This window comes from Paralichthys olivaceus, chromosome 7 (genome assembly GCF_024713975.1).
Source record: "Paralichthys olivaceus isolate ysfri-2021 chromosome 7, ASM2471397v2, whole genome shotgun sequence".
NCBI classification, from domain to species: domain Eukaryota; kingdom Metazoa; phylum Chordata; class Actinopteri; order Pleuronectiformes; family Paralichthyidae; genus Paralichthys; species Paralichthys olivaceus.
Window position 1 is genome coordinate 18,001,962 of NC_091099.1, and position 25,744 is coordinate 18,027,705.

General features: G+C 41.3%; 1 protein-coding gene across 2 annotated transcripts in view; it reads left to right on the forward strand.

Moving 5' to 3' along the window:
* The window catches only part of LOC109624604 (PDZ domain-containing RING finger protein 4-like), a 123,633-nt gene extending 98,349 nt beyond the window's left edge, over positions 1-25,284 (forward strand). For both annotated transcript variants that reach the window (XM_020079403.2, XM_069528732.1), the window contains 7 exons: positions 4,945-5,198; positions 7,309-7,411; positions 14,619-14,717; positions 17,445-17,507; positions 19,255-19,356; positions 20,154-20,282; positions 21,631-25,284. In XM_020079403.2, coding sequence (XP_019934962.2) covers positions 4,945-5,198; positions 7,309-7,411; positions 14,619-14,717; positions 17,445-17,507; positions 19,255-19,356; positions 20,154-20,282; positions 21,631-23,103 — 2,223 coding nt within the window. In that variant the 3' untranslated portion in view covers positions 23,104-25,284. The remainder of the gene's footprint in view (positions 1-4,944; positions 5,199-7,308; positions 7,412-14,618; positions 14,718-17,444; positions 17,508-19,254; positions 19,357-20,153; positions 20,283-21,630) is intronic.
* Positions 25,285-25,744: the final 460 nt, after the last annotated feature.

Genomic DNA, 25,744 nt, shown 5'->3' on the forward strand with positions numbered 1-25,744 from the left:
TCAGAGAAGTATTTTTACATGAAACATGCAACCAATGATGAAAAGTTGCTCTGCAGCTACTTCATAGAAAACCTGTGTGTTGCAGTTGATACAGCCAGAGACGAAAGTGTTGCTTTTCAGCTTCTCTTTTATTCTTCACACAGTGCAAACATGAATCTCCACAAACTTAAAGTACTAGCACTTTCTGCTGGTGTCTGGCTTTGCATCTCAATGTCTCTGTCTTTGTTCCTCTTTGTCTCTGTCCAGAGTGTCCTCTTGAGGCTGCTCTGCTGCTGCCTTTTGTAACAGAGAATCATTCAGCTGTCACCTGTGCTGATTGATCCTCTCGTACAGGTGGAGGTGCTCTCCCAGCCACGTCCACACTGTGAAAGAAGGACAGTTCCACCTTCTGGGAAATAGTCTTATTTGGATTTGAGAAGTTGCTATTTTCAATTAGTTGTGTTGTTGCCGTGTCAGTTTGAGTTGATTGTTGTAAAGTTTTACAGTTTGCTTTCAGAACCTCCACGGTGCTGAGGCAGTGCTCCCAAGTGCTGGGTAAGCTGCCAATCAGTTTAAGTATTTTAAGAAGATAAAATTTCTTGTTCCAGCGAGAGGTTCAACAGAGACGCTGTTATCAGACAGTTTGAGATACATAATGACTTTTTTGAATTGTCAATCATGCACACCTACAGTAGTGGAGTCTGAGCATAATAGATCCCTTAACATTCAACAGCCAAGGTTAGATGCACTGGTTAAATAAGAGCGTGTGATTGCTCTTTCTACCTTTGCTGAAAGCCATATCTGCTTGTCTGTGTAGCCGAAGTAGAAAGAACGACCTTGCTTCAGTCATTTGCCACATTTCCAGTTCAACCGCGATACGAGGGAAGACAAATATTGTCTCCTTGTGTGCCGCGTAAACTCCATAAAATTGAATGCAAAAACATTTCATTAAGATTCAAAGGGCTACATGCAAGTCATAAAGCAATGTGTGCGGTTAATTCGAAAGCATAAAAAAGCTAATGGACTATTAGAGTGTACTGCCCGAGGCTGCCTTTTCTCCTTACAGAGAAGGTACATCAATCACTTATATCAGTAATCCCCCGCAAGCTGCCGGCTGTGTCTTTGTCTCCTGCCACTGACGCGGTCCCACAGCAGAAGCAGCATCGCATGTGGCTGAAGTTGACGTCTTAACAGATAAACTGGCCCCGCTTTACTGTCACTATATTCTGCCCTCTGTCTTCTGAGATATTGATGGGAGGCAGCAGTCAATGTGAAAAAAAGCAGTGACAGAGGAGATGCCTGAGGAGTCCGGCTAAGCTGCCGCATGTTTGTTCTCTCCTCCTCTTCCTCATATACCTGCAGGAAAAATGATAAGATTGGACACGGACGAGAGAATGTTCAAGACTGAGCTTTGCTGTAGGCTCGTAGTTTTAAAAACAGCCACTTTTGGTGAAGTTTGTTTTCCTGAGAACGACTCTAAACAGCTTAAAGTGACGTGAGATATTTACCAAAGTGGAGACTTTAAGCACTCGGCTGCGTCACAAGTACACAATTTCCCAATGTCTTTGTCAATATGGGTTCCTGTCACAGAGAAAGTGAGGGAAAAAGGGAAAGTCTTTTCATCCTTTAGTTACACTCGACTAAGCTGGTTTACTGCATTTGTTGTGAGAAAGCTTGTGGTTGTCTCGGGGGGCTTTGAACGAAAACAAATTTCTCTTCTGGGCTACAGCTGCGGCATATCCATGAGCAAACAGCCAGCACATGTGTCTTGGTCCAGCTCGTCCATCTCTGCACCCGTTTTCTCCCAACTCTTCCTGATCATCTTCATGCAACAAATGATCTCATGAATAATCCCCAATCGATTTGCTTCAGACCAATGAGAGAACTCATGTTGACTCAGTGCGTATGGAACAGTTGTGGCCATGAAGCGTCTGCAGAGCTGCATATGTTGAATTCCACAAACTCTACAGCTGCTAAATAATTTGTTGCAGATATTGTTCGCCAGCAGGTGCTTATGAATGAACATGTATTTGTGCGATTGAAGAGAATAGTTAATTTTGTGTGATGAAACTTTAAGAGGCTACAGCTTGTAGGGAGCAAGTGAATGTGATCGGAAATAATGTTGAATTTTGTCAAAAATTGATATTTTTTGCAGAAACTAATTACAATTTAAAATGTCACCCTTTGAAGTCACATTCAGCATCGTTGTGTATCCTAACTCACTTTGCAGAGACTTAAGACATCTCGAGGACTGTGCTGATGGAAGATCTTCAGTTAAAATATCTGCGATTATCTAGGAAACTGCAGCCAGTCTTATAGAAGCCCGTCCCATCTGTCAGATGTGACTATGGGTCCACACCACCGACTGAATACGTTTGTTAAGCCGGTGAGACGTCAGCCAAAGAGGATGGAAAAATCCCTCATGCACGAGTTAAGGCTACTTAATATTCCCCTGTTGATTGGGAATTAATTGTTCCATCTGGCTCTCATGAAAACCAGTGATGAGAATAGAAAAACAACACTCCTTTCTCTCTTCCTGACATGGCTCCTCTTTTTACTATCTTCTGGTATAAGATGCGAGGGGGTATCGTTATCTGTGAGTACATCCGTCCGTCCATGCCTGCTTACATCGGTCTTTAATCATTTTGTTTCTGAAGCAAAATTGCATCCATGAAACTTCATAGTTGTGTTAATCAGGTAGTGTAGTCGTAACCTCTGATATTTTGGGTTCACCAAGGGAGTACGTCATCTCCTAATGACTCATTTCATTGTTTCACTGCAAACAGCAAGGCTCGGAAGAGAAAGAGGAGGAGGAGCCTGGGCTGGACAGGCTGTACCAGAGGGAGAGCTGGGAAATTCGATCATTTTTCTCTGGGACTGTCATACGCCATAGGCAGCCTCATTTGTCTGGTCCAACTCCTTTGTTTCCACCCGGCTGCCTGTTCCAGGATTAGGCTGCGAAGCAGGAGACAAGCAGCAAAATATGACCAGAGAGAGACAGAGACAGCTAAAAGAACTATATAAGCTAATTATTAAAGTGCTCCATGTTTCTTTAATACACTACTTAAAGTCTAATGTACATGCTGGAGTATTTAGTATGTGCTGAGTGGCCAAATAAAGCGGTTAGGAGGGAAGGAGGGATGAGGGGAGCTGCATGGTGGGGTTTTTCCTCCTCCAAATTGCCCTGCAGTTCCTCAGGAGCTGTGTTGACCCAGTTTATCTCCCGCTCAGGTGATTAATGCAACATTGCTACAAACAAAGGTCACATCAGGGGGCAAGGGAGCAGGTGGGAGCACAACAAGAGCGAAGGGAATTTTATATTGCTACTGTTATGGCCGAGAAAATAAGTTGTTTGTAGTTTTGTAGGGCATCACTCAGTCTCCAGAGGCATGTGCAGGAAAACACACACACACACACAAACACTTATATATATCTTTTATATGTGTTGTGGTAGCAGGTAATGATATGTTAGCTGTGTGGGGGGTCTTAAATTGGAAGAATAAATCCGAGGGACGCCGGTGAGAGTAAAGTTAGAAAAATGTTCTGAGATTCCAGATGTATAAGAGGTGATTATAAGAAGTGTAAAGAATTCAGTTTGGAGTCTGCTCTCCGCTTGTGGCTTTGCTTTTTGCTACCATCATAGTTTTTAAATCCAAAATGCAACCTGACATCTCCCTTTAGTCTTGGCACTGTCTTTATTAGAGCTGGTTTATGTCTCTGTGTGGTCAGAGAGACCACACGCAACAGTGATGGCATCAAATCTTCATGCATCCATGGGGAAAGACCATAGACTGTAAAAGGCATCCATTAAAAGATCAATCAAGGGATTTTATTTTGAATCGATATCAGATCTGCCTTATGCAAAGATGAAAAACGAGTGGGGGAATATCTGGGGTTAAAAATATAATCTTTCTCTGGAGGGATTCCCTGTTGGCGTCTGTGTCTGTAATGTTCATTTAGAGGCACAGCACATACACAGCCATGCGTTACTTGAAAATGTCGACTGCTGAAGAATTTAGGTTATATACAGTACTATAGGCGATGTTTGGTTTGTATGTTGCATTTTAAAGAGAGGCTGTGATTCACTTTGTCAGCCCTGCTCCTATTTCTCCACAGCTGACACTTGTGAATATGAATGCTCTCTTTTACTCGTCTAGTTATCATTTGAACTCATTTCATTTTGCCGTGCGAGCAAAATGCTCCACTCCAAAACCATATTTAAATGCAATTGCAAGTGTAATTATTTCATGTCGAACCTTTTTTCTTTTTTTTCTGCAGTTATCTAAATTATAATCTCTACTTTCAGCGTTTGTACCGCAGCACATCCTGAGGTATTCCACCTCCATGGGGTGTCCTTTAGAGAAATTAATGCTGCTTAATGAAGCAATTATTTCCTTTATAAGCCAGCTGTGCAAATTGTTTTCAATCTGCCTGAAAACCAAGTTCATTCTGTGAAGATGAGGTTAAAGATAGAGTGAACAGAACAGAGGTCATTTGGGCTTTGAACCAACATACTGATAATGTTGCATCAGACTGTAATTTCGTGCCTATGACTTCTAATACTGTATCCATAAAAATTTCTTTTTGATCATCTGTTCCGAAGACATTACAGAGCTTTGTGGAGCAGTGTGGCAAAATGGCCCTGAGGGCACAATGATGTCTTCATATGTTATGAAAGGTTTTTCTGAGGGCTGATGCACATGCAGTAAAAAATGTAAACAGGTTTAACTTACAGTATATGTAGGAAGACTCAATCAGTTATATTAGATAGTTAATCAGTTAGATATTTTACGTATATATGTATTAAATAAAAAAAACTGTGGTTCTTTGGTTCTGAACCTTTCTATTTTATCTAAACCAGTAAGGTTGTCTGTCCTCATACAAACTCTGCCTATAGCAAACAAGCAACATATATAGTGTTTCATAAAAATGCTCACACAAAATATGTTTCCTTGTGTTCCTCAGGTGAATGGAAAGGAGCTATCCAAGTCCAACCATGAGGAGACAGTGGAGGCCTTCTGTGGTGCCAAGGAACCCGTCGTGGTGCAGGTCATCAGGCGGACCCCCAGCGGCCGACCCCACGGCCCCCTTCAGGAAATCCATGTGGTGGATGTGTGCACTCAGACCGACATCACCTTTGAACACATCATGGCGCTGGCAAAGCTGCGGCCTTCGACCCCTCCTGTGCCTGACGTCTGTCCCTTCCTGCTCTCTGACAGGTGAGTACAAGAGGAAATGTATTATTTTACTAAACTCAATATCAATACAGAATACATGTATATAATAATGTGTATTTTACATCTCAGTAAATCAGCACTACTCTATAATACTGACTTCTACTTTCTTAGGGTAAAAAAAATTGTACAGTAAAGTAATTTCATTTTTTATTCACATATATAAAATTAAAATTTTGTTCAGTGCCACAGAGTTTGTAGTTGCGACCTTGTTTTGACTTTGACTGGGACTGATGGTAATTAAGAAGGAAGAGACATAAGTGAGAGGTGTTATTCAGCTATGAAGCAGAAATATCTGTGTTTACAGAATTAGCATTTTGCAAAACGCCTGTAAAATATAAATTAAGTTTCTAATCCATTGCATAGTTGATTCTCACAAATACACATTAATTTGTTCTCAGTGACCTTCACAACTTTATAAACAAATTATATATTCTGTTTACAAGACCTTGTGCTCATATTGCATGTTTCTTATTTGTTATTTTTAAGACAATACTCTTTGCTGCTGCAACACAGCATAATATCAGTCTTAGTTATCATGCTTGGTATTACATACGTGCTTGTTATTTCAACGTTTGGTATAAAGTATTAATTTTGAATGTATCCCAAATTAGATAAAAGGAAAGTAAGATGCTGATAGTATACACAGTGATTCATGTTCACCCAAAACAGTCACAGCCTCAAGTGAAAAAAAAATTAAATGTCAAAGAGTATTTTGAGAATTGACTGGAGGTTTTCCTGAGAATCAACAAAAGAAAAAGAGGATCATTATCTCCTCTTCTTTCATCTTCATTAATATTCTTTTCATCTCAAAGGAGAAGTACACTGAGAACAAAAATAGTTTTGCACAAAGAAAGATCTGGGTTTCAGCTCTTGGGACTGAAACAATGAAATAATAGCATTATAACACAGAGCTGGGGCGTCAGCACTATCTCTGTGAACCAAGTGTGTTCAGTACAGTAGATAATTAATTCCAACAATGATAAACATCCTGAGTATCCGTCGTCATCCGTCACTGGAGACTTGCTCAGACGTTCAGAGATGGAGTTTCACTCGGCTCTTCCATCTGTGTCGCTCATTATTACAAACATCATCAAAACTGTATGTTATTGTCGGGGTTACATGCAAGGTATAAAACTCTATAACATGACTTCATCAAAATCATTGCCATGTGTATATATCTCACAGTATCACCATACTATTCCCCACAGGGCCCTCTCACCATAATTGGAGCTACTTGGCGTATCCATTTTGGCTCATGGAAGGTGATTAAAGCAAATGGGCTAATAAAAAACCAGGCAACACTGTGCAACGTGTGCTTGTGGGATACTTACAGCCTGCGGCCGAACCCAAGTGTAATCAATGTGTCCCATAAAACTCACAATTTCTTCTCTTCATCTGAGATCAGGTGCACAGTTCAATACACAGCAGATTTTATAGATACAGCAAATGTTTGTCACTCTGACGTCTGAGGCACGACTGTAAAAACTGTAATTGAGTTCTTTGCACTCATTGCCAAATGTTGTTATATGTGTAATATTGAGGGATCTGAGTATAAATCATTCGGACGTTTACCAGTCTGGTTTTGTGACTGGAAGATTGTCGCGTGACAGTTTTACAGTGCTGGGCAAAGAGTCAGACGGTATTTGAACGCATCACTCAACATGTTAAACACAGTGTCTTTTTTTGAAGTTTTTGTCCATGACGATTATCATGTGTGGCACTGAGGGTGCTTGTCTTGTTAGAACCCCACAATGCGGTTTTGTTCGGTGAGTGAGGGAAGCATAATAGAATGACACTGTACGATGTGGGGGGTTTTGTCTGTCACGAGCAGGAAGCAAATGATGTGGATATGCTGTTATTAACCCAGGGCTGTACTTTTATCACACGCGCGTCTGTGGCAGTGAAAGCTCTCGACAAATCCTTTATTCTTCAGATTCCAGCGAAGACAAAGGCGAGGAAATCCTGTCACTTCCAAGTATTGACATGTTTAAAGGAAAATGAAGGGAAGGATCTTGCTAACGCCCACCTCTCTGTCTCTTTCTCTTCCTCCCTCCCTGTCTGTTTCTCCCTCTCTTTCTGTCTCCACTGACAGCTGTCACTCTCTCCATACAATGGACCAGGATTACTATGAAGGGACAGACTACCTCTCCCCTATTCCTGCTGATGGAGAGAGGACAGAAGAGTTTGAATACGAGGTAAGAATTGCACATGACGTCGCTGCTGACAACAGCCATGGCTGATATTATTGGTAATTTAAGCTCCTTGCAGATAATTTTTAATTCACATGTTGGTAGATAAGTTAAAAGAACATGTGTGTCAGAAGGGCCAAAGACAGACGGAGCAATGGGGTTCTATCTGCTTTCATTCTGGGAGAGAATTAGTTCGTCCAGCTCGTCCAAAGCTTTCCATTTAAAACATGTCTCACTGTGTCTACACACAAATAGAAACATATAAAAACTAGAATGGCCATCGAAGAGTTCAAACCCCCAAGGACCAACACATTTTAACCACATATAAATTAGCTAGATCCAGACACACACTCATAAATGTCATTACCCTCAATATGTCTGGTATTGTATTATTTAGAGAGATCCACACTTTTCTGGGAAATCAGTGAAAATGTGAAAAAAAACTTTAAGGACATGTTAGAAAATTATTAAAGAACATAAAAGATAGTTCCTGGATCGGGCCCTTTTTATGGATCTGTGCCAAAGTTGAATGGGCTCAGTCTTAGGCTGTGACTCATCCTCCCACTAAGTTTCATGGAATCCATTTTTGCAAAGACTTCTGACAAACAAACAAATCAACAGACAAACAAACCGTTGTGAAAACATAACCCTCTTGGTTTTATCATGAGCAAGCACGGTGACTTCTGGGTGTATTGACTTCTGGGTGTATTGACTTCTGGGTGTATTGATTTCACTGTGAAATTGTAGAAAGTAGAAAACCTTCAAATATTAGTTTCAGCATTGACTGTGAAAAGGCTGAATCGGTGCAATTACTGCAAACAAACAGCAAAAGCATTAATGCAGAGTTACACGCATGTACAAACATGAAACACCTTCCTAACCCCTGCAACAAATGGACACACATTCCGTCAACACTCGATATTTTGTGATGCTTAACAATTGGTGGACGGGTGCAAACACTAATTGACTCGACAGACAGATCCCAGGGGCACAGCAGTAACAGATGATCAGCCACGTTGAGCCAGCTTGAAAAATCCCTCGCTTCCACTGGTAATGATGACACACCTCCATGTGTTTTCGCTTTTAATTCCCTACAAAGTAAAAAAAGAAAGTAGAAAAGCTCCAGACAGCAACACTGTTACCTGAGATTTGTAAAATGTTTCCACGTGTCTGTAAGAAAACACTAGCTAGGTGTGTGTGTGGCAGGGCTGGTAGAGGAAAAAATATGGAAACATTTCTTTGCTTCTGCATCTTTCCTCGGCTGTAAGTGAGCAGCTGCGGATGATCCCATACAGATTTCCATGCAGATGCACTGATTCTCCACGTTGATGAGAGGAGGTAAACAAGAGTGTCACCACTCTCTGCGTTGGTCCAATATTCTTTATTTTGGAGTCACTGAGGTGGCAGCACAAGCCCTCCGAGTCGTCTGATGTATGATGATTGCTCACCCCTCCATCCCCCTATTTGTTTCATTTGAATTTGTTCTGAATGCTTCCACCCACTGAGCTCGAGCTGTTTCTCCACATCTGAAGAGATTTGTGCACCCACTTGGATCGCAGAGGCCCTGGTGTCAAATTGTCGTAAATATAATGTATGAAATCCTCTGTTTATGCCTCATTGCTATTAACAAATCCTATTATACTGTGTATGCTTTGTAGCTCGCACCATTTTTTCTATTTCATGCTCTGGGGGTTAGATACCCACTAATGCAGACCTACTTACTATATGTCAGCTGAAAAATGGCACGGAGGGGGGGGGCAGGTATAAACTGAAAAGCTTTCAGGGTCGACCAAATCCCTAACCCCCCCACTGACAGAGATGAAGCTAGTGAAGTAAAGATATTTCTTAAAATTACCTTTGTTAGATGAAAATGCACAGTGGGAGAGAGCAGTTTACTTTAACATCACAGAGAAACCATCTAAATCGAATTCACCTTTCTAATGCACCCGGGGTATTGATGTTTCTGTTAGAGTAATCAACAGTCCTGGAGCACAGTGGCTGATGAGGTGTGGGATGCCAGATGCCAATGAAATACACATCCATAGTATTTTTATACTTGTAGGCTGGGTGGATTAATGAGAGAATTGTGATATTTTGATTTTCACGTTGCTGGACGTTGTACTTACACATTGTAGCCACAGGGATCTCCATATACCACTGTTGTCTCCAACCAGCCCAGTCAATTATCAGCTTGTATATGGACTAAAGACTGTAATCATTGAACATCAACAGACACAGCATGTAGAGTACATACATTAGTTAAGTACTTACATCACTGACAATCACTGTTTACATTCACATAGCCGCCCAAATGTATTCAACAATGGATCAAATGATTGATGTTTGTCATTGTAAAATATGTCACTCATAGCGATAAAAGACAAAGGCTTGTTTTTGTAGGTGTTTACGTCCCACAGCTTTGTGGGATTTGAGACCGAAAGCAGCACAGTGTAGGGCTGCATTGGTGTGGGTGTGTTACTTCATGTACCAAGGAGACATGAAACACAACTGAAGAAGGCTGGCTGAGTAGAAGGTCATGCAAGATTGTTGTGAATATTCTGACACAAGATCACAGCTGTACTTTTTATTTTCAACACTTTCAAGTTAAAATGTAAAAAATATGACATATGCATTATGGTGCAGTACTTGTAGTAATGGACTGTGTGGGTTTGCACATAGTTATTGCTCTTTCTGGATGAGAAGTAGCTCAATCTGTGCCAGTATCTGCTTGCTTGTGAGGGAGCATGAAGTTCGTTCTCATGTGCAACAGAGACAGAGAACTCCATGACCCTTGCAGGAACGTGGACCCTATAGCTGAAACTACAATGAGGGCTGCTTGTGAAGAACGTAAAAACTTTGTGGATGTTTTGACAGATTTCTCCTGGGGCTGCCGAGAGGAGGGAGAAAGCGAGAGGGCGTCAGAGTGAGCAAGAGCAAGGCAAAGAGCAAAACAACTTCTCTGACAAAGTTAGAGAACCAATGTGTTTATCATTGTATAAAAAATTGTGGTTGGTAATGAATTATACTATGGTCAGCTGAAACAGTATAGTTTACTTTACCTGCAGATAAAGTATGGAGAATTGGGTCCGGACTTTACCCGCAATTTTGCCTTTCACACATTATTGCCACAAGCTCTCCTCACATCTTCATCTATGTCTTCTGTGGACTTTATATTTTATACTAGGTAGATAATCTGGAGGCTCTCACTCTGACATTTACATTTACACATGCACCTCAGGAGAAAGAGTTTAGTGCATGTCTGAAAGCAGCTTAATTGTGAAAATTATGTTGTATTGCATTGTGGCAAAAGTTGAGCCACCACTGATATAAACTGTATTTCCAGTTAGACTCCAGTAGACTGCCTGATTAGACAGTCACATTTTCAATTTAAAGCTCTCCCCACACAAGACACAGTCTTACACATTTAACCAGCCTTGACTGACACTGTGTTCAAGGGTAGAGGGTTGGGAAATGTGTGATTTTTCCTATTGTAACCTTCCATTCTGCACTGTGCATGTACTGAATATGGACTGGCAGGGTTTGGGAGCCGTTAATCATGGCTTGTACATTATAAAAGCTAAAGTACAGTAGCATCAGTGGAACCGTTGCAAGTTTCTATACCTAAGACATCTACAGTTTGCCAGCTATCTTGACTGTCATGCCAAAATTTGCAATTCTCAAGTTGGAGTAAAATGAGCATTGGCATCCACCACTAACCAAACAGGTGCTTTTTTGATTTGTTGAGTGACATTACATTATTTTTTTAAATCTTACAAATTTGGCTGGGTAAACAAATTTTGTGGTACAACAATCTCACAACGCCTATTCATTACAGCTTTACATTAACTAACTAAGCAAACCCTAGATGCCATACAGGAGATTATAATTTTTTTATTAAATTTTTGACGTTTGAATTATTTGGTATAATGAAACAAACAGGTCATCCCTTATTAGTAGATTTTCACACAAATTATACATTTCCCTTGATGTGTATATGTGCATGTTACTAACCATTCCTTTGATTAGTTTCATTGAGTTCTGACAACACAAAGAAAAAAGTACTCCAAGCTCAGAGTCGTCCAACTCTTCCATCCAAGCATTTGCGACTGCTTTTTCTATTACTGGTAATCAAAGGCGCCATTATTACGACAGCACCCAGTGTGCTTTGATGGTAGGCGCCAATCTTCCCCCCAATCACGCCATCGCAGTCATTAATTTACTCTCAGCTCTCGTCCCTGTGCCACGCTGCAATCTCCTGCCTGAGAGGCAGAGAGCTCGCCAGGAAAATGGAAGAAAAAAAATCTAAAGGGGAGAAGGAGAATGGTGAATGTGTGTTTGATAGATAAGGAGATACCCTTCCTTCACCAAGGCTTCTGAGCATGAGTGGGTGTTCTTTCTACACAGTATTCTAGTAAAATTCTAGTAAGGGTTACATGTTTTTTTGCTGCACACACACACAGGTTTGATTTTTCATCCCAAATGCCGTAATTGTAGATAACTATTTTCTATGATCATAAGTCTACTGCACATTTATTATTCAAAATTAACTTGATTCACAGAGCTAGATAAGGATGATGCAGGCTCTACTCACACCTCTGCTTTGCCTCAGTCTTAGCAATTAATTTGTGGGGTTTATTTTTAGACTGATGTCTCCAAGACATTGCTAGTGATTTCAGTATTTCCCACAGATATCCCTCACATCATATTAGCATGCAAGATGTGTGCTGTCTCTGTAGCTCCCATTACCTCCATGACTGCTCCATTGCATCAGGAGATGTGCCACTAATAATATTGCTACCAACAATAATGGAGAAGCTCATTAGTAAAAATTTTAATATATCTAATGACTGATTTTTTGCAGCTCACTTTGTTCAGGTAGTCTGCAACAGAGCCTCTTCCATCTCTTACGTTGTATCCTTTCATATCAGCCGGAGATTTGAATCTGTCATTGCTTCTGAGGCAGTCAATTAAAGATCTGAGCTTCTTGTCAGGCGGAGGCTGTTGAGAAAGATAAAACGACAAAGCTGAGATGATGTCGTTTTTCCTCAGCTCTCTTTTTTTGTCGAGCTAATGTGTGTGCCCTGCTGAGTATACTTGTTTGTGTAAGCGCTGGGTTTTTGCAGGGACTCAGGAATTATTCTTTTGAGTATGAGTGTGTATGGGGTGTGTGTGTAGCCTGGCAGCAGCACGTGATTGCTTGCTCCAAACACACGTCAATCTGTCAATGTGTGTGAAAAGCAGAGGTAGAGAAAATGACTGACAGGGGAGAAGGGGGAAATGAGAATTGAGCCATAAGGTGTGTTTATATGTGTACATGGGGAAGTGGAGTGGGTCATAAATAGGATGAAAGGGGTAGCCAGGGGCACCAGGTGGCAGTCGTATTGGCTTTTTTCCCTTCTTCCCCTCATCTCATCCCACCATGGACATCATCCCCCCTTTTTTTCCGCTTTCCAAGCCCTGCCACATCTGACACGTGTAACCAGCCAACCCACTCTTGTCACAGAGGAAATGAATCTCTCTGTTTCTGCGTGAGACCCCTCTGAGCCCCACCAGAGCCCTCGCTACCGCCTCATTTCTCTCTGCCCCCCACCCTACCACCTCACTCCTGCTGCTGAGAGTTGGTGCGTTTCTGCTCTAATGAAGACCTTGGGAGGAAAGGCCATTTCACACTTGATTCCCTCCAACACCCTTGATGTGTTTCAGCATTTGGAGATGGAGCACAGGCTTTTGCTGTTTGGTGTTTGGCTGCGCCTGTGTTGTGGGGAAACTGAGAGCATGAAGTGGTTTAGTTGATTTTGATATCATTTTAAGGGGGAATGTGACACTCACTCAAGTTTTGGGTGGGGTTAATGAAATCTCACTTTTGCATTTGTAAGTGTGAATTTGAATCAAGAATTCAGACACCAGGGTACTAATCTATGTTCCAAGAGGCTCATGGGAAATTTGATAACCACGATTTGTAAGTCAACAGTTTGTTGAGCTCTCCCCACGGGAAGATGAAGAATAAGTAAGCACCGCAGCAAATATGAATATCTGGTAGCATTAGAATAATTATAGTTTATTTATAGTTTAACAGTTTATAACTTGGCAACAGCTTGAAAAACACTTGAAAACACTTGCGGTCCTCTGACATTCATCAAAGCCGAACTGTGCGAACTGAGAACGTCTTTCATGATCAAACACTTTGAGACTCAAAAACCTCAGACGAGAGTTGGCAATTTTCAAAAAACAAGTTGAGTTTTTGTGAGAAAACTTTGTTATTTGATCTTCAGTGAAGCAGATCCTCAGTGTTTGTGCAGCCATTGTAGCCATTTTAGTTTTATGTAAGTATAAAGAATTTATTTGGTGTCTTAGATCTGTTTTTTTTCTTATTCAGAGGTTGTAGAGTTTTTGAGTCAAGGTGAGCAGGGACAGAAATCTTTCATAACTGTTATGTCGTCATCTATTGTGAACAAAACAATAGCACAAGGTCCATTTACTTTAGTAAATCACATCATTTGATCTTTATTTTGTCCAGGAATTCCATTAAAATTGCACCTTCTTAGCACTCAAAAGGATTTCCCTACCTTTTTGGCTTAAAGTGTTAAAAAAAAGGAAAATTTGACCATCAACAATTAAAGGACAATTGGTCAAAGAACATCTACTGAGAGAGTCTGTGTGATGTGATCAGAATCCAGAGCGGTTACTAAATGGACAATGTAGTGTGATGGCGTTTCAAGGTTTCCAGAGTGGTCCTCTATATCCTTAAATGCCTAACTTGCCCTTGCTCCAGGGATGACGATGTGTTGCTGTTGGTCGGTCGACCACTTTGCTCCGCACTGAAATATATCAAAATCTACTGGATGGATTACTGACATTCATGGTCCCCAGAGGATAAAATCCAATAACTTTGGTGATCCTTGACTTTTCCTTTACCGCTGCCATTGGTTTGACATTTGTTATTCGTGAAATTTCTTGACAACAATTAAATGGACTGTCATGAACACGCACACACCGACATTCAGTGCAGACTTTCAAGGCCCCTTCAAACCCCTTTAAGCTAAGAAGTCCCCATAAGCCTTGGCTTCTCTTTGTTTAGCACTAATCAGCGAATGTTAGCATGCTATGATGCTAAAATAAGATGTTGAACATGGTGAACTTTATACCTGCTAACCATCAGCATGCATTTCACTCAACGCAGCTGGGTTTTTTTTTGTTTTTACATTATATCTAGGAAGTGGAATTGTATCGACTCAACAGCCAAGAGAAGTTGGGGTTGACTCTGTGCTACAGGACGGACGAAGAGGAAGATGTCGCTATCTATGTCAGTGAGGTGAGTAGATATCTTGTCCTTCGAGATGGAAAACTTAAATTACTTTCCATTCATACAGGATTGTGAGCGTTTCATCTGCTAACTTAGTTTGCCATGATTAAGTCCTACATTCTCATATTTAAGTTTTTCACCCGAGAAACACTGAATCTTTTATCTTCTCCCCATCTGCCTTGCTCCGGGAGATACTGTAAAAATGCAACATGCATGCCATTAGAAAAAATAAAGCATTAATCCTCCAGGGGTAAAAGGTATATGCATATTCTACTTATTCTTTCTATTTCATTTCTTTGAAGTCTCATTTGCACATTACACTGTTGAAGAAACAGACAATCATCACCGTTAGATTAGACTAGCTCAGTAACATGGGAAAGTTATATTTATGAGACTAAGTTAGTTTAATATTCATATTCTTATTTATGATTTAATTCAGTATATGTGAGCAAAGCAAGTTTCACTGCTGGGTATATAATAATTTTTAGATTGAACTCTGTTATTAAACATAAATGACATTATTGAACAGGTCTTGAGTAAATTGTAAATGGACTGTATTTAAATTGCACATCTCCAGTCTTATCGACCACTCAAAGCACTTAACATTATAAATCACATTCATAAATTTAGCTCTCCAGTGTTGTGCCTATCACAGAAGATTCATACACTGTCAGCTAAGCCGTCAGGGGCAATTTAGGGTTCAGTGTCTCGCCCAAGGACTCTTCAGAATGCAGGAGGAGCTGAGAATCGAACCAACTTCTTGTTATCTCCTTAGCCACAGGAGTTGTGCATTCAGTCCTTTCAGTGCAGCAGACATCAACGAGCAGACTGTGAGATACATGTTAGCAAATAGACTCTCGCCTTCTGATTTTCACCCACTTGTTGGTAGCATAAAGTAAATACTGAAAAATACTGTTCTCAGTTCTGCTTAACCTTCCCCCCGATTCGTTTGAAGTCGATTTGGACCCTGGAAGGTGTTCGCTTTGAGAGCCGAGTGGAATATAAATCACAGAGGTCTGTGGCTGCTGGCAGCATCATCGAGTGTTCGCACTGCACAACAGAAGTTGTGCTAAGAGGAGCATGCTGCATTTAGATGAGGTGACTGAATGTCACGGTGCACAGGATGGTGTTTGACGTGGTGTAATGTGCTTTGATCTTACATAAATAGCGAGAAAACATCAATCCAAAGTTAAAAACAATGCAAGGTCATTTCCCAGTTTTGCAGCTCCTGTTGAAAAGTCATATTCGTTTTAGTTGTCTTGCACAAAACAGTGGTAACCAACAGCAGAAAAGTAAATTCCTTCATCCAATGCTCCTTCCATTTTCTACCCCTCTTTATTTCTATTCACAGGCTGGTGTCTATCCCAGCATGCATAGGGCAGGGACCATCCTTCATGTCTACAGCAGAACCAAGACAGGCATTATTATTCAAATGGGCAGTTTTCAGATTACACTCTACCTGTCACCTCTTTGTCAACAGCCACGACTGCATGGCTGAACTTGTGAGTGTGTGTGTTTGTCATCAAGGAAAAATATGGTTCTGCATTAGTGGACTACTGTGGCAGGAACTACCTCAGTGGTCTAGAGTATTTTAGCAGATCTCTGTCAGATTTTGTCACTGTGATAGCGTCACACCATGCAGGATGCAGACCTATATGTGTGTAGTTGAGATTAAAAGGCCAAGTTCAGAGATGGATGTGGTCTAACAGTACTTAGTCCTCATTTGTAGTATAACTACTAATTACAACTGGGTTGAAACGTCAACATGTTGATGGAAATTTCGACTTGTGTTATTTTTTTCTATAAGATGGTCCCTAATTTTCTCCAGATCCATTTTCTCTACTGTTTGTTATGAATCATCCAGACCCCTCAGGTCATGTGGGACGAGTCTGCTCTCTGTCCCCAGAGTCAATGCGAAACATGAAGTGAAGTTTTTATGTTTTAAATAATGAAATATGCTTTAAAATAAACTCGCCATGCCTTCTCCCAAGAATTCAAACAGTGAGAGAAGCAAACTCCTCACAGAAAGGACCAAAGCTCACTCAAATGTTCTTGCTGTATTTCAAACTAACCACAGCCACAGATCCTTGTATTACAGTTTTCAGTAGTAGCTTCACCACGGTGTAGGTGCTCTCCGCATACCCGCAGAAAGATTACCTCCAGTTTCCCCTCCACTCCTACCCCCATTTCTTTCTGGTGACCTCCCCCTGTTTAATGAGTGGTCCTCTGTGTAGGAGTGGACTATCATGAAGATGGAGTGCCACAGCGCCTCACCATCTCCAGAGATGCCACCTGATAGGAGAGAGTGAAACGAATGGCCCCAGACGCCGATTGAGTGGCTGATGAAAGAGTGTTCTGCCCCCTTGTTCACAAACATTAGTTATAGGAGGAGCAGGTGCATCATGTATCGGGGTTGAGGTATAGGCTGTAGTTGCTATATGCAGAGGCCAGTGCTCTATCATCCTGCCAGCATATAGCAACTGAGGTTCATACAATTGAGGACTTAAATGATGAAGGTGATAACTGAGTTTGTCTCTCTGGGCTGAAAGGGCTCTGAAAACTGACCAAGCAACAACAGTGGTCTTTCTGTGGCACAAACCTAGTGTGTAAAAGTCGAGACACTATGGGTGATGTCTTTAGAATGAGTTAAAACATTTTTTCAGCCACTCTTTGAATCTCTTGAATGAAGATTGAAAGTGTTTTAGGGTCATTATTTAGTTTCCTCTACTTTTACAGATCAGTCCAAACAGCATCGCTGCCAGAGACGGACGCATCCGAGAGGGGGATCGCATTTTGCAGGTACAGCAGGACACACTCTCTCACTGCCCCCCCCCCACGCTTTTATTTTGTCGCACACAACCGCTGTCTTCCAGCACAAGAATCCATTCATTATTAATGGAAGCACATTAAAGGGGGAACTTGCCCCCGCTGTGAATGTTAGAGGGGGAGAAGTGCCCCCCCCCCCCTGGCTGCTTTAGTTACCAACTCAGCGTTGATAGGGGTTTCTAAGAGTTCTGGTTCAGGAGGGCGCTGTGCTGCAGCTTGGGGGCCTCCTGTGGGATAGCTGAGAGGCTATGACTGTTAATAGCCTTCAGCTTCAGCTTCAGGACTGAGATCTGGAGGAGGAGTTCAGCACCTGACAAGGAGCGGAATGTGTTGGGCTGGGGGCTGGATAACACTGCCTCTGTTGTTTAGGTGGGTGATTATTGTTTTTGTCAAGGTTGCACTTTTGCTTTACTGTGTCGCTTTTACCACTTATAGGCTCGAATGGCATTCAGTAGAGCGCATACCTCCGCCAAGACTCAACATTCCACCACGATTCTCTAATTCCTATTAAAGAAATGTAAAAGAAAAAGGGAAGTGGTCTGATTACCTAAATTATTTATTTGTCCTGAAACAGAGCTAAAGATAGTGGATCTGCCTCTTGATTTGAACCCTCACCAAAATTCAGTTATTCCCAGAATTTCCCCAAATTTGGTTCTTCCCAGGCTCCACCACCAAAGCTTTGCAAAAAAAGCAAGTAAAGCAAATAGTTTTTTGCTGAATCTTGCTGACAAATAAACCATCACACAGACAGGGGTGAGAACATTATGTCCTTGGTTGAGGTAATGACATCTAGAAAAATATTCTTAACTGTTGCCCCATTCAGCAAAAAGAGCGACCTTAGTTTTGGTCATCACCAACTCCTGAGGGAAATCTCTGGTGTTCACTGCTTCTTTACACAAAACATGGGCCTCTGCTTTAAGTGATTGACTGTGGAGTTTGCATGGAAAACCAAAGCTACAAGCTCAAAGAGGAGCAATATCTTTTGGGTGAAGATATAGTTATAGATCTATTCTTGGTATGAAATAGCTGTATATTGATTTTTACAGCTTTGAGGTTGGAACAGGTAGTGGTCATTAAGATGCCACAAGTGATGTTCACCATTGCAGGATACAGATGATGAATGGGTGCTAGAGAATTCAATTAAATGCAGTTTATTTTTTTACATTTGAGTATTATGAGAGAGGAAACAGGAATAAAGTCAAGTAATCTCTGCAAAAAAACAATTATGAGATTGACGGGGCAGATGCATAAGCACTGTTGTTCCTATTGTGTACGAGTGTCCACCATGTGTTGTGTGACTGATTTAGGCCAGGAGAGGGGGTGTATATTTGTGAGGCAGACCACTACTCTCAAACTATTATCCACCAGTGACAGGGCCATTAGTCTGCCTGCAAAAAGATGGACGCCCCCTGTCAGAGGCCAGTTAATTGTACGGCTAGATGTATGTACGCTGCCGGATACAACAGCTCCGTCGGCCCACAGCCACTGTCCCATTCATAACAGCAGCTGAGTCCTGCTTCATATTCAAGAGTGTTTACACCTTCCCCGGCAGTGCCACTTTTATTGTGGTATTTCTTTTTTCTTAATGGCTTTTGTATTGGAGTGGATTAAGCTGGCATCTGTGTATGTGTGTTGATATGCCTGTGTTCCAATACATGTTTGCTTGCTTGTGTTTGAATTAATAGTGAGTGTGTTAATCATGTTTGTATGTCATCTTCAGATTAATGGCCAGGATGTACAAGACCGGGAAGAAGCAATGGCTGCACTCTCCAATGACGAGTGTAGGAACATCGTGCTGCTGGTTGCCAGACCTGAGATGCAGGTTAGAATTAACCAAACACTGGCATAAATCCACTTTGAGGCTAACATGAGTAAAGGAAACAATTGGTAAAATACAGTCCTGAACTTTAGTCGTTCACAGTATAATTGCTCAGCGTAAGCCTTAGTACTGTGGGGTAGACAACTCTCTCCCCTCCCCACCGCCACAACCACTCCCAAACAGAGGCCACCAAGGAGACACCTCATGTTTTATTTTTATGTAGCGCCACTGTAATTGACTTCCAACACTAAGCCATAAAAGCTAATGGCATGCTAATGTGGAGTGAGTTCAGGCCCAAGGCCGATGGCAAATAAGTGGTAGGACTCTGCCGCAGTGCAGATGAGCCAGGAGCGATTGTAGACTCTTTATAATTAAATGTGTCTAAGTACTAAATCTGAAGTCTTCAGTTATGGATCCCATTTGACTCACATCAAGCAGACAAACAGATGATGGATGGTGTGCAGGAAATGGGTCAAAGGTGGCAGTCATCTGTCCATTAAATTGCATTGGCTTGATTTCAAGATCAGAATGCATGCTTTAAAGATGAGGGGATTTTTTTTATTTGTTAGAAATAGAAATAGGAAACAGCTTAACGATGCTGGAGGTTTCTTATTTCAAAACCATGCTTTGTGTTTTTGCAGAAAATCCCATTTAGGCCCCAATTTCGAACACCCAACTATTTATTTTGAGACAGTGTGTGGCCACAAGCTTTAGGACTTGACAAATAACACTCACCTCCCTCTCTCTCTCTCTCTCTCTCTCTCTCCCTCCATATGCTTTCACTCTTGGTTCACTCTTAGCTGGAGGAGGCCTGGCTGGATGATGAGCACAGCGAGTTCCTGGAGCAGCTGAAGATGGAAATGTTGGAGGAGCAGCAGAGAGAGGAGATGGAATTAGCTGCCTTACAGGAGGAGCAGGAGAATGAACAGGTCCGACAACAACACACACACTTTGTGCAATTGCAAATCAATGACTTGATTTGTTATCTGGCTTTAAGAAGCCATGGAAAATTATTCCATTTTATTTGCTGTTAATAAGATGAAACCTCCTAAAAATGTGAGAGCAATAGCAATAGTCTAAGGTATCTTCCCCACTTATTGACTGACTGTAGTACCACATTATTATGAACTTCATATTAATTGTTTCGACAGTATAAGGTCACTATTCACAGTCAATATTAACCTTTCCCTTAAAATTACTAAAGATCTAGCCGATGGCAGCGATGGAATCAAACTCTTCATTGACTTTTCTCACAAAACTGTGTGAAAACCAGGGTTGCCCTTTTGAAATATGAATGCAAAATAATAATTATGAATATTTATGGACCATTGAACCATTTAAATTCTAAATAGTAATAATAATTTAAAATTCTGTTTAGTTGCATACTATAAAAATCCATATAAATTGGACTTCAGAGGGAAAAGCTTAGAGGAAACAATCCCTGAACACAACTGTAGAACAGAGTTACTCACAACAGCAAACAGCATGTAATCCTTCAGGAAAATACAGATTGGAGTTGCATTCACTCAACTCTGAAATATTTATGGGTTTTTTCATTGACTTTTTTTTCTCATTCTATGAGAAAAGTAAAATTGAAAACTACTATACAACAAGGCTAGGTCACAACCCAGTATATGGCTGTACAACTGATTGACGCATTTGCGTTCACACATTCAGCTCCTTTGGGTTATTGTCTTGAGAAGTTCAGGTTAGCAGTACATATGTGAAAGCAGCTTTCGTCTCTCACACAGTGCACAGCCTCCTTGTGGGTAACAAACTGCTGCTCAGCCTCTGTAATGTTCACTGACAGTTGACATAGAGAGAGTGTGTCATTTTCTCACTGCACAGGGCTGCCCACTGTGATTATGGAAAGTAGCTAAGGTTTGTGCAAAAAGTTGCTAGATGTGCTGCTAGTTGCTTTTTTAAGAGAAGTTTCTAATAGATACGAAAGGTTAGTGAATCTCGCGACAAACAGTTGGCAACACTGACTGTAAACGCCCCCTGTTTTTTCTAATTCATTTTGAAGAAAACTCAGAAAATACTACCCCATCCATTTATAAATACAGTACATTTATTATATTAAGTCATATCACATGTTAACATTTATACCTGCCTAAATACATAGATGCTTACTTACACATTAAAGACTTTCCGGTGAGTGCATTCAAAGGTAATAGAAATAATCCTCATGTGGATCATTAAACATAACTTATAATTTTGTGTGTCACATATTTGCATATCTGAGTAGTTCAGCTTGGTTTTGTTTGTTCATTTCAGAGAGCAGAAGATGATAAGCCCACCTGTTCAACACTTCCTCATCACAAGAGCAGCGTACTGAGTATAAAGGACAGAATGGAAAGCTCGGAGCATAATGTCCTGGCTCACATTCAGAGACGTCTGTCCCAGTGCCTGAGAGACAACCGGGACACACACTGTACCATCGGCTCCACGCGGCTAGAGGACAAAGATGATGAGGACGATGATGAGATGGAGGGTGATCGATTCCAACAGCTGTTGGAGCTTAAGTGTCAGATCCGTAACAGCGGTGAGTACGACCTGTTCTACAGCCATCGCAGCACCATCGAGTGCAGCATGGGGGAGCAGGGCGGCGTACAGCACGAGCTGCGTTTGCTCAACGAGGAGCTGCGCAGCATCGAGCTTGAATGTCAGAACATCATGCAGGCCCACAAGCTTCGGAAGGGACAGCTGTCTCCTTCAACGGGCCACTCTGCGCCCTCCATCAAAAACCAAAGCCTCCACCACGGCGAGCCCACAAAGGGTAAGTTGGCAGACATTCATGAGAGGCTGGAGAAATCGGACAAGGACAGCTCCAGTGCCTATAACACAGCGGAGAGCTCACGCAGTACCCCTCTGGCAATGGACCGCTCCCCAGAGCATTCACTTCAGAGGATGGTAAGTCTTACCAACCAGAGGAACCTCTGCAGTAGCCTTGCCTCTGCTCGCTCTCTCAGCTCCAGCCCGATCCCTGTGTGCCGTGCTCCTGTCCCAGGCAAGAGCAGCAGCCCCGACCACAGCAATCCATCTGAGTCTGAGCATACGCCTCAGGCTGAGGAGGAGAGCACAGGGACACTTAAGACAAATGCTTGCCAGATTCCTTACTTCTCGCCATCCCACAGTTCCCAGCAGAGGCAGACCAACATCCCAGCTCATGCCCGCCACTACCAGAGCTACATGCAGCTGATCCAGCAGCGCTCAGCTGTGGAGTATGCTCAGAGCCAGCTCAGCCTGCTCAGTGTGTGCAAAGAGCCTCAGCGGCCCATTAATGAGCCCAAGATGGAGTGGAAGGTCAAGATCCGCAGTGATGGAACCCGCTACATCACTAAGAGGCCTGTGAGAGACAAGATCCTGAGGGAGCGAGCCCTGAAGATTAAAGAAGAGCGTAGCGGTGGGATGACTACAGATGATGATGCAATGAGTGAAATGAAGATGGGAAGGTACTGGAGTAAAGAGGAAAGGAAGCAGCACCTGGTCAGGGCAAAGGAACAGAGAAAAAGACGGGAGTTCATGCAGCGTAGTCGACTGGAAAGCTTGAAGGAAAATCCTCAGAGCAGCAGCGAGGGTCGCAAGGAAGTCAGCATCATAGAGCTCAGCCACAAGAAGATGATGAAGAAACGCAACAAGAAGATCCTTGACAACTGGATGACCATCCAGGAGCTGATGACTCATGGTACTAAGGCCCCTGAGGGAGCCAAGGTGCACAATGCCTTCCTATCAGTCACTACTGTATAAAAAAACACACATTCTACCCCATGCGGTATAATATACTTGCCTCGTTCAATGTGGCGTTTTTATGGAGGACAATAGGAATATTTTTCACACTTTGTTACCCAAAAAAGCATTTTGTAAAGAATTTATCAGTGGTGTCATAGCATTTTCTTCATGTTTTTTCCACTATTGTTTTTCACATCACTCTGCGTGAAGCAGAGATACAAAAACATTTTTCTATGAAATTATGACTATATAATTATTTTGTTACTTCACACTACACATTTACAGTATCTTTTCAAACTTTTCAATTCTATTTTCATATTTATGTTGTAACCATTTAACTGTATAACGTCTTTCTTTTGTGTGTTACGTACACATGCCAATTGCAAAATGCAGGGAATCTGTGGGTACGATCTACCTTTCCTTTAAAGCGGAAATCAGTCAAGAGGTAGTTGAAATTACATTTCAAGCTATCAGTGCATAGACGCAGCTCAGAGGTCACACTTGTTAAGACAGTCAACCACACAGATAATCCAAAATATGATGGCTTAATGGTTTTAGTTACACTGAATTAAACTATGACAAGGTTTGTTTAATCCGTAAAACCTGCTGAATTTTTATTGCGTTGTAATTTGGAATAGTTTCATTGGTCAAGAATTAAATCCAAAACAATTATGAAATGTTTATGTATTTGAACAACTACATTTTACCCCATTGTAACTGTTATTAAATACAAAATAATGTAATAACAAATGCATTCCAGTCCCACCATCAATCTAAACATCATCTCCTCTGTAACACTGGACTCACACGTATGCATTGCGTTAATGCTTGGCAGAGGGAAAGCCAATGTCATGATGACAACAATCCCAGTTTCATATTCGGGACAAACAACCAGTTTTTGCACTAACGTGCCATGCAGTCAATGCTGCAGAGAAGTAAACAGGAAATAAACACAACCAGATGAAAACACACCGGGTTCACCAGCTGCCTCTGCCTCCTTTTTCACATTAACATGAGTTGATTGGCTGATGCCTCACAAGCAACACAACTCGACAGAACCGCGATGCAGTCTGGCAGCGCGTGACGTCACACTATTCAAAGTGAATGAGTTGTCCAACGCATACGTGCTACCCCAGGGTTACTCTGCAGGGATATGAGGGGAAAACCCCCTTTAAACTTATGAAGTGTTTCACCTCAAACTGCCATATCTAGAGGTTGTAGCTTGCTGAACACAAGGTTTTGGTCAATAGAAAACTTTTGTAATATGATCATCAACAATTTTATAAAAGCATCTTTTAAAAGTTGGATACCGTACAGGGAAACTTTTAATGTGTTCTTCTTTCTAAATATCTTTAGCCAGTTCCAACAAAGATACAAACAAGGAGACAAAACTTAGGAAGCTGCAAGACTGAGAGGCCAATGAAAATTTCTGCTTATGTCATTGTCAGTTTATTTTAAAAAAATTGTTTTGACATTCTTAATGGTACAAGACTCAAAAATCCAAATCGTTCATGTGTCCTGACTCATTGCCAGCTCTCCATATTAGTTTGTCTGGTTTGCAGCTTTGGGAAAAAAAATATTTTGTATTCACTTTTATTCTGGTTTGAGTTTTTCTACATATTCAACAATACGATGGACCTGCTCATATCTTTTACATGCCAGTATTTTTACATAATATTGACTCCATAGCCTTAACAGCAGAAACTGAATGATACGCTGGTGTGGCAACCTGATTTCATACAATAAACCTTCTCTTTATATCATTGTGCGACAGAGAGATATTACTCAGCCTTATTCATACATTGTATAATTTGAGTTTTTCGTAACTGAAATATTTTGTAGTGGTTTCTGAATTATGTTTGCAGTCACGGACTGGTGTTGGGATGATTGCCACTGAGCAGGACTCAGAACACAGCTATTGGATAATGGAAAAACTAAAATGGTGAAATTGATGGGTTACCATTTATCAGCAGACATTATAGTTCAGTTACATGTACAGTATACTATTTCCAAATGCCTCATTTTTAACTGAAATATTGTGAATTTAGATTGAAACCAACCCCTGTATTTGTTTTGAGTAAATGTCCGATGGTCTCATTACAAGTAATGCGTAGTTGGCACATTTGTAGCCAGGTAAAATGTGTGATAATGGTGAACTTTGCAAAAGAAATGATAATAAATTATTGTTTTTTGGTATAACATGGCACTGAAGCATGTTTTTTTTTATTCAGACACTGGTTGAAGGTTCAAGAAGTGTGTTGTAAGATTCAGATCTGCAATACAGACAAACCTTTAATATAAAACCAACATGATGCCAAACTCAGCAAGCTCCAGGACGCTTCGTAGTTGTTAAACACATTTATTTTTATATTTCACTTTTCGGTGAAGTAGTGTGAACTGTGTGAAAGTGAGCAACAATCTGTGCTGTTCCTCCAATCTTTGAGGGTGGTGCTGAGAGACAATGGATAAAGAAGCGCTGGTCGGGAGTGTCAGGTTGCCGCCACATCACGAAAGAAAAAAATCCAAAAACTAGAAAATCACTGTGTGGAAAAGTCCAGTTTTGTGAAGTGAAGCAGAATTACTTGTTCACTGAACACATGCTCACCTCAGATATCTCCTCGAGAGTGACTTACTTTTTTCTTTTTTCCCTCTGTGAATG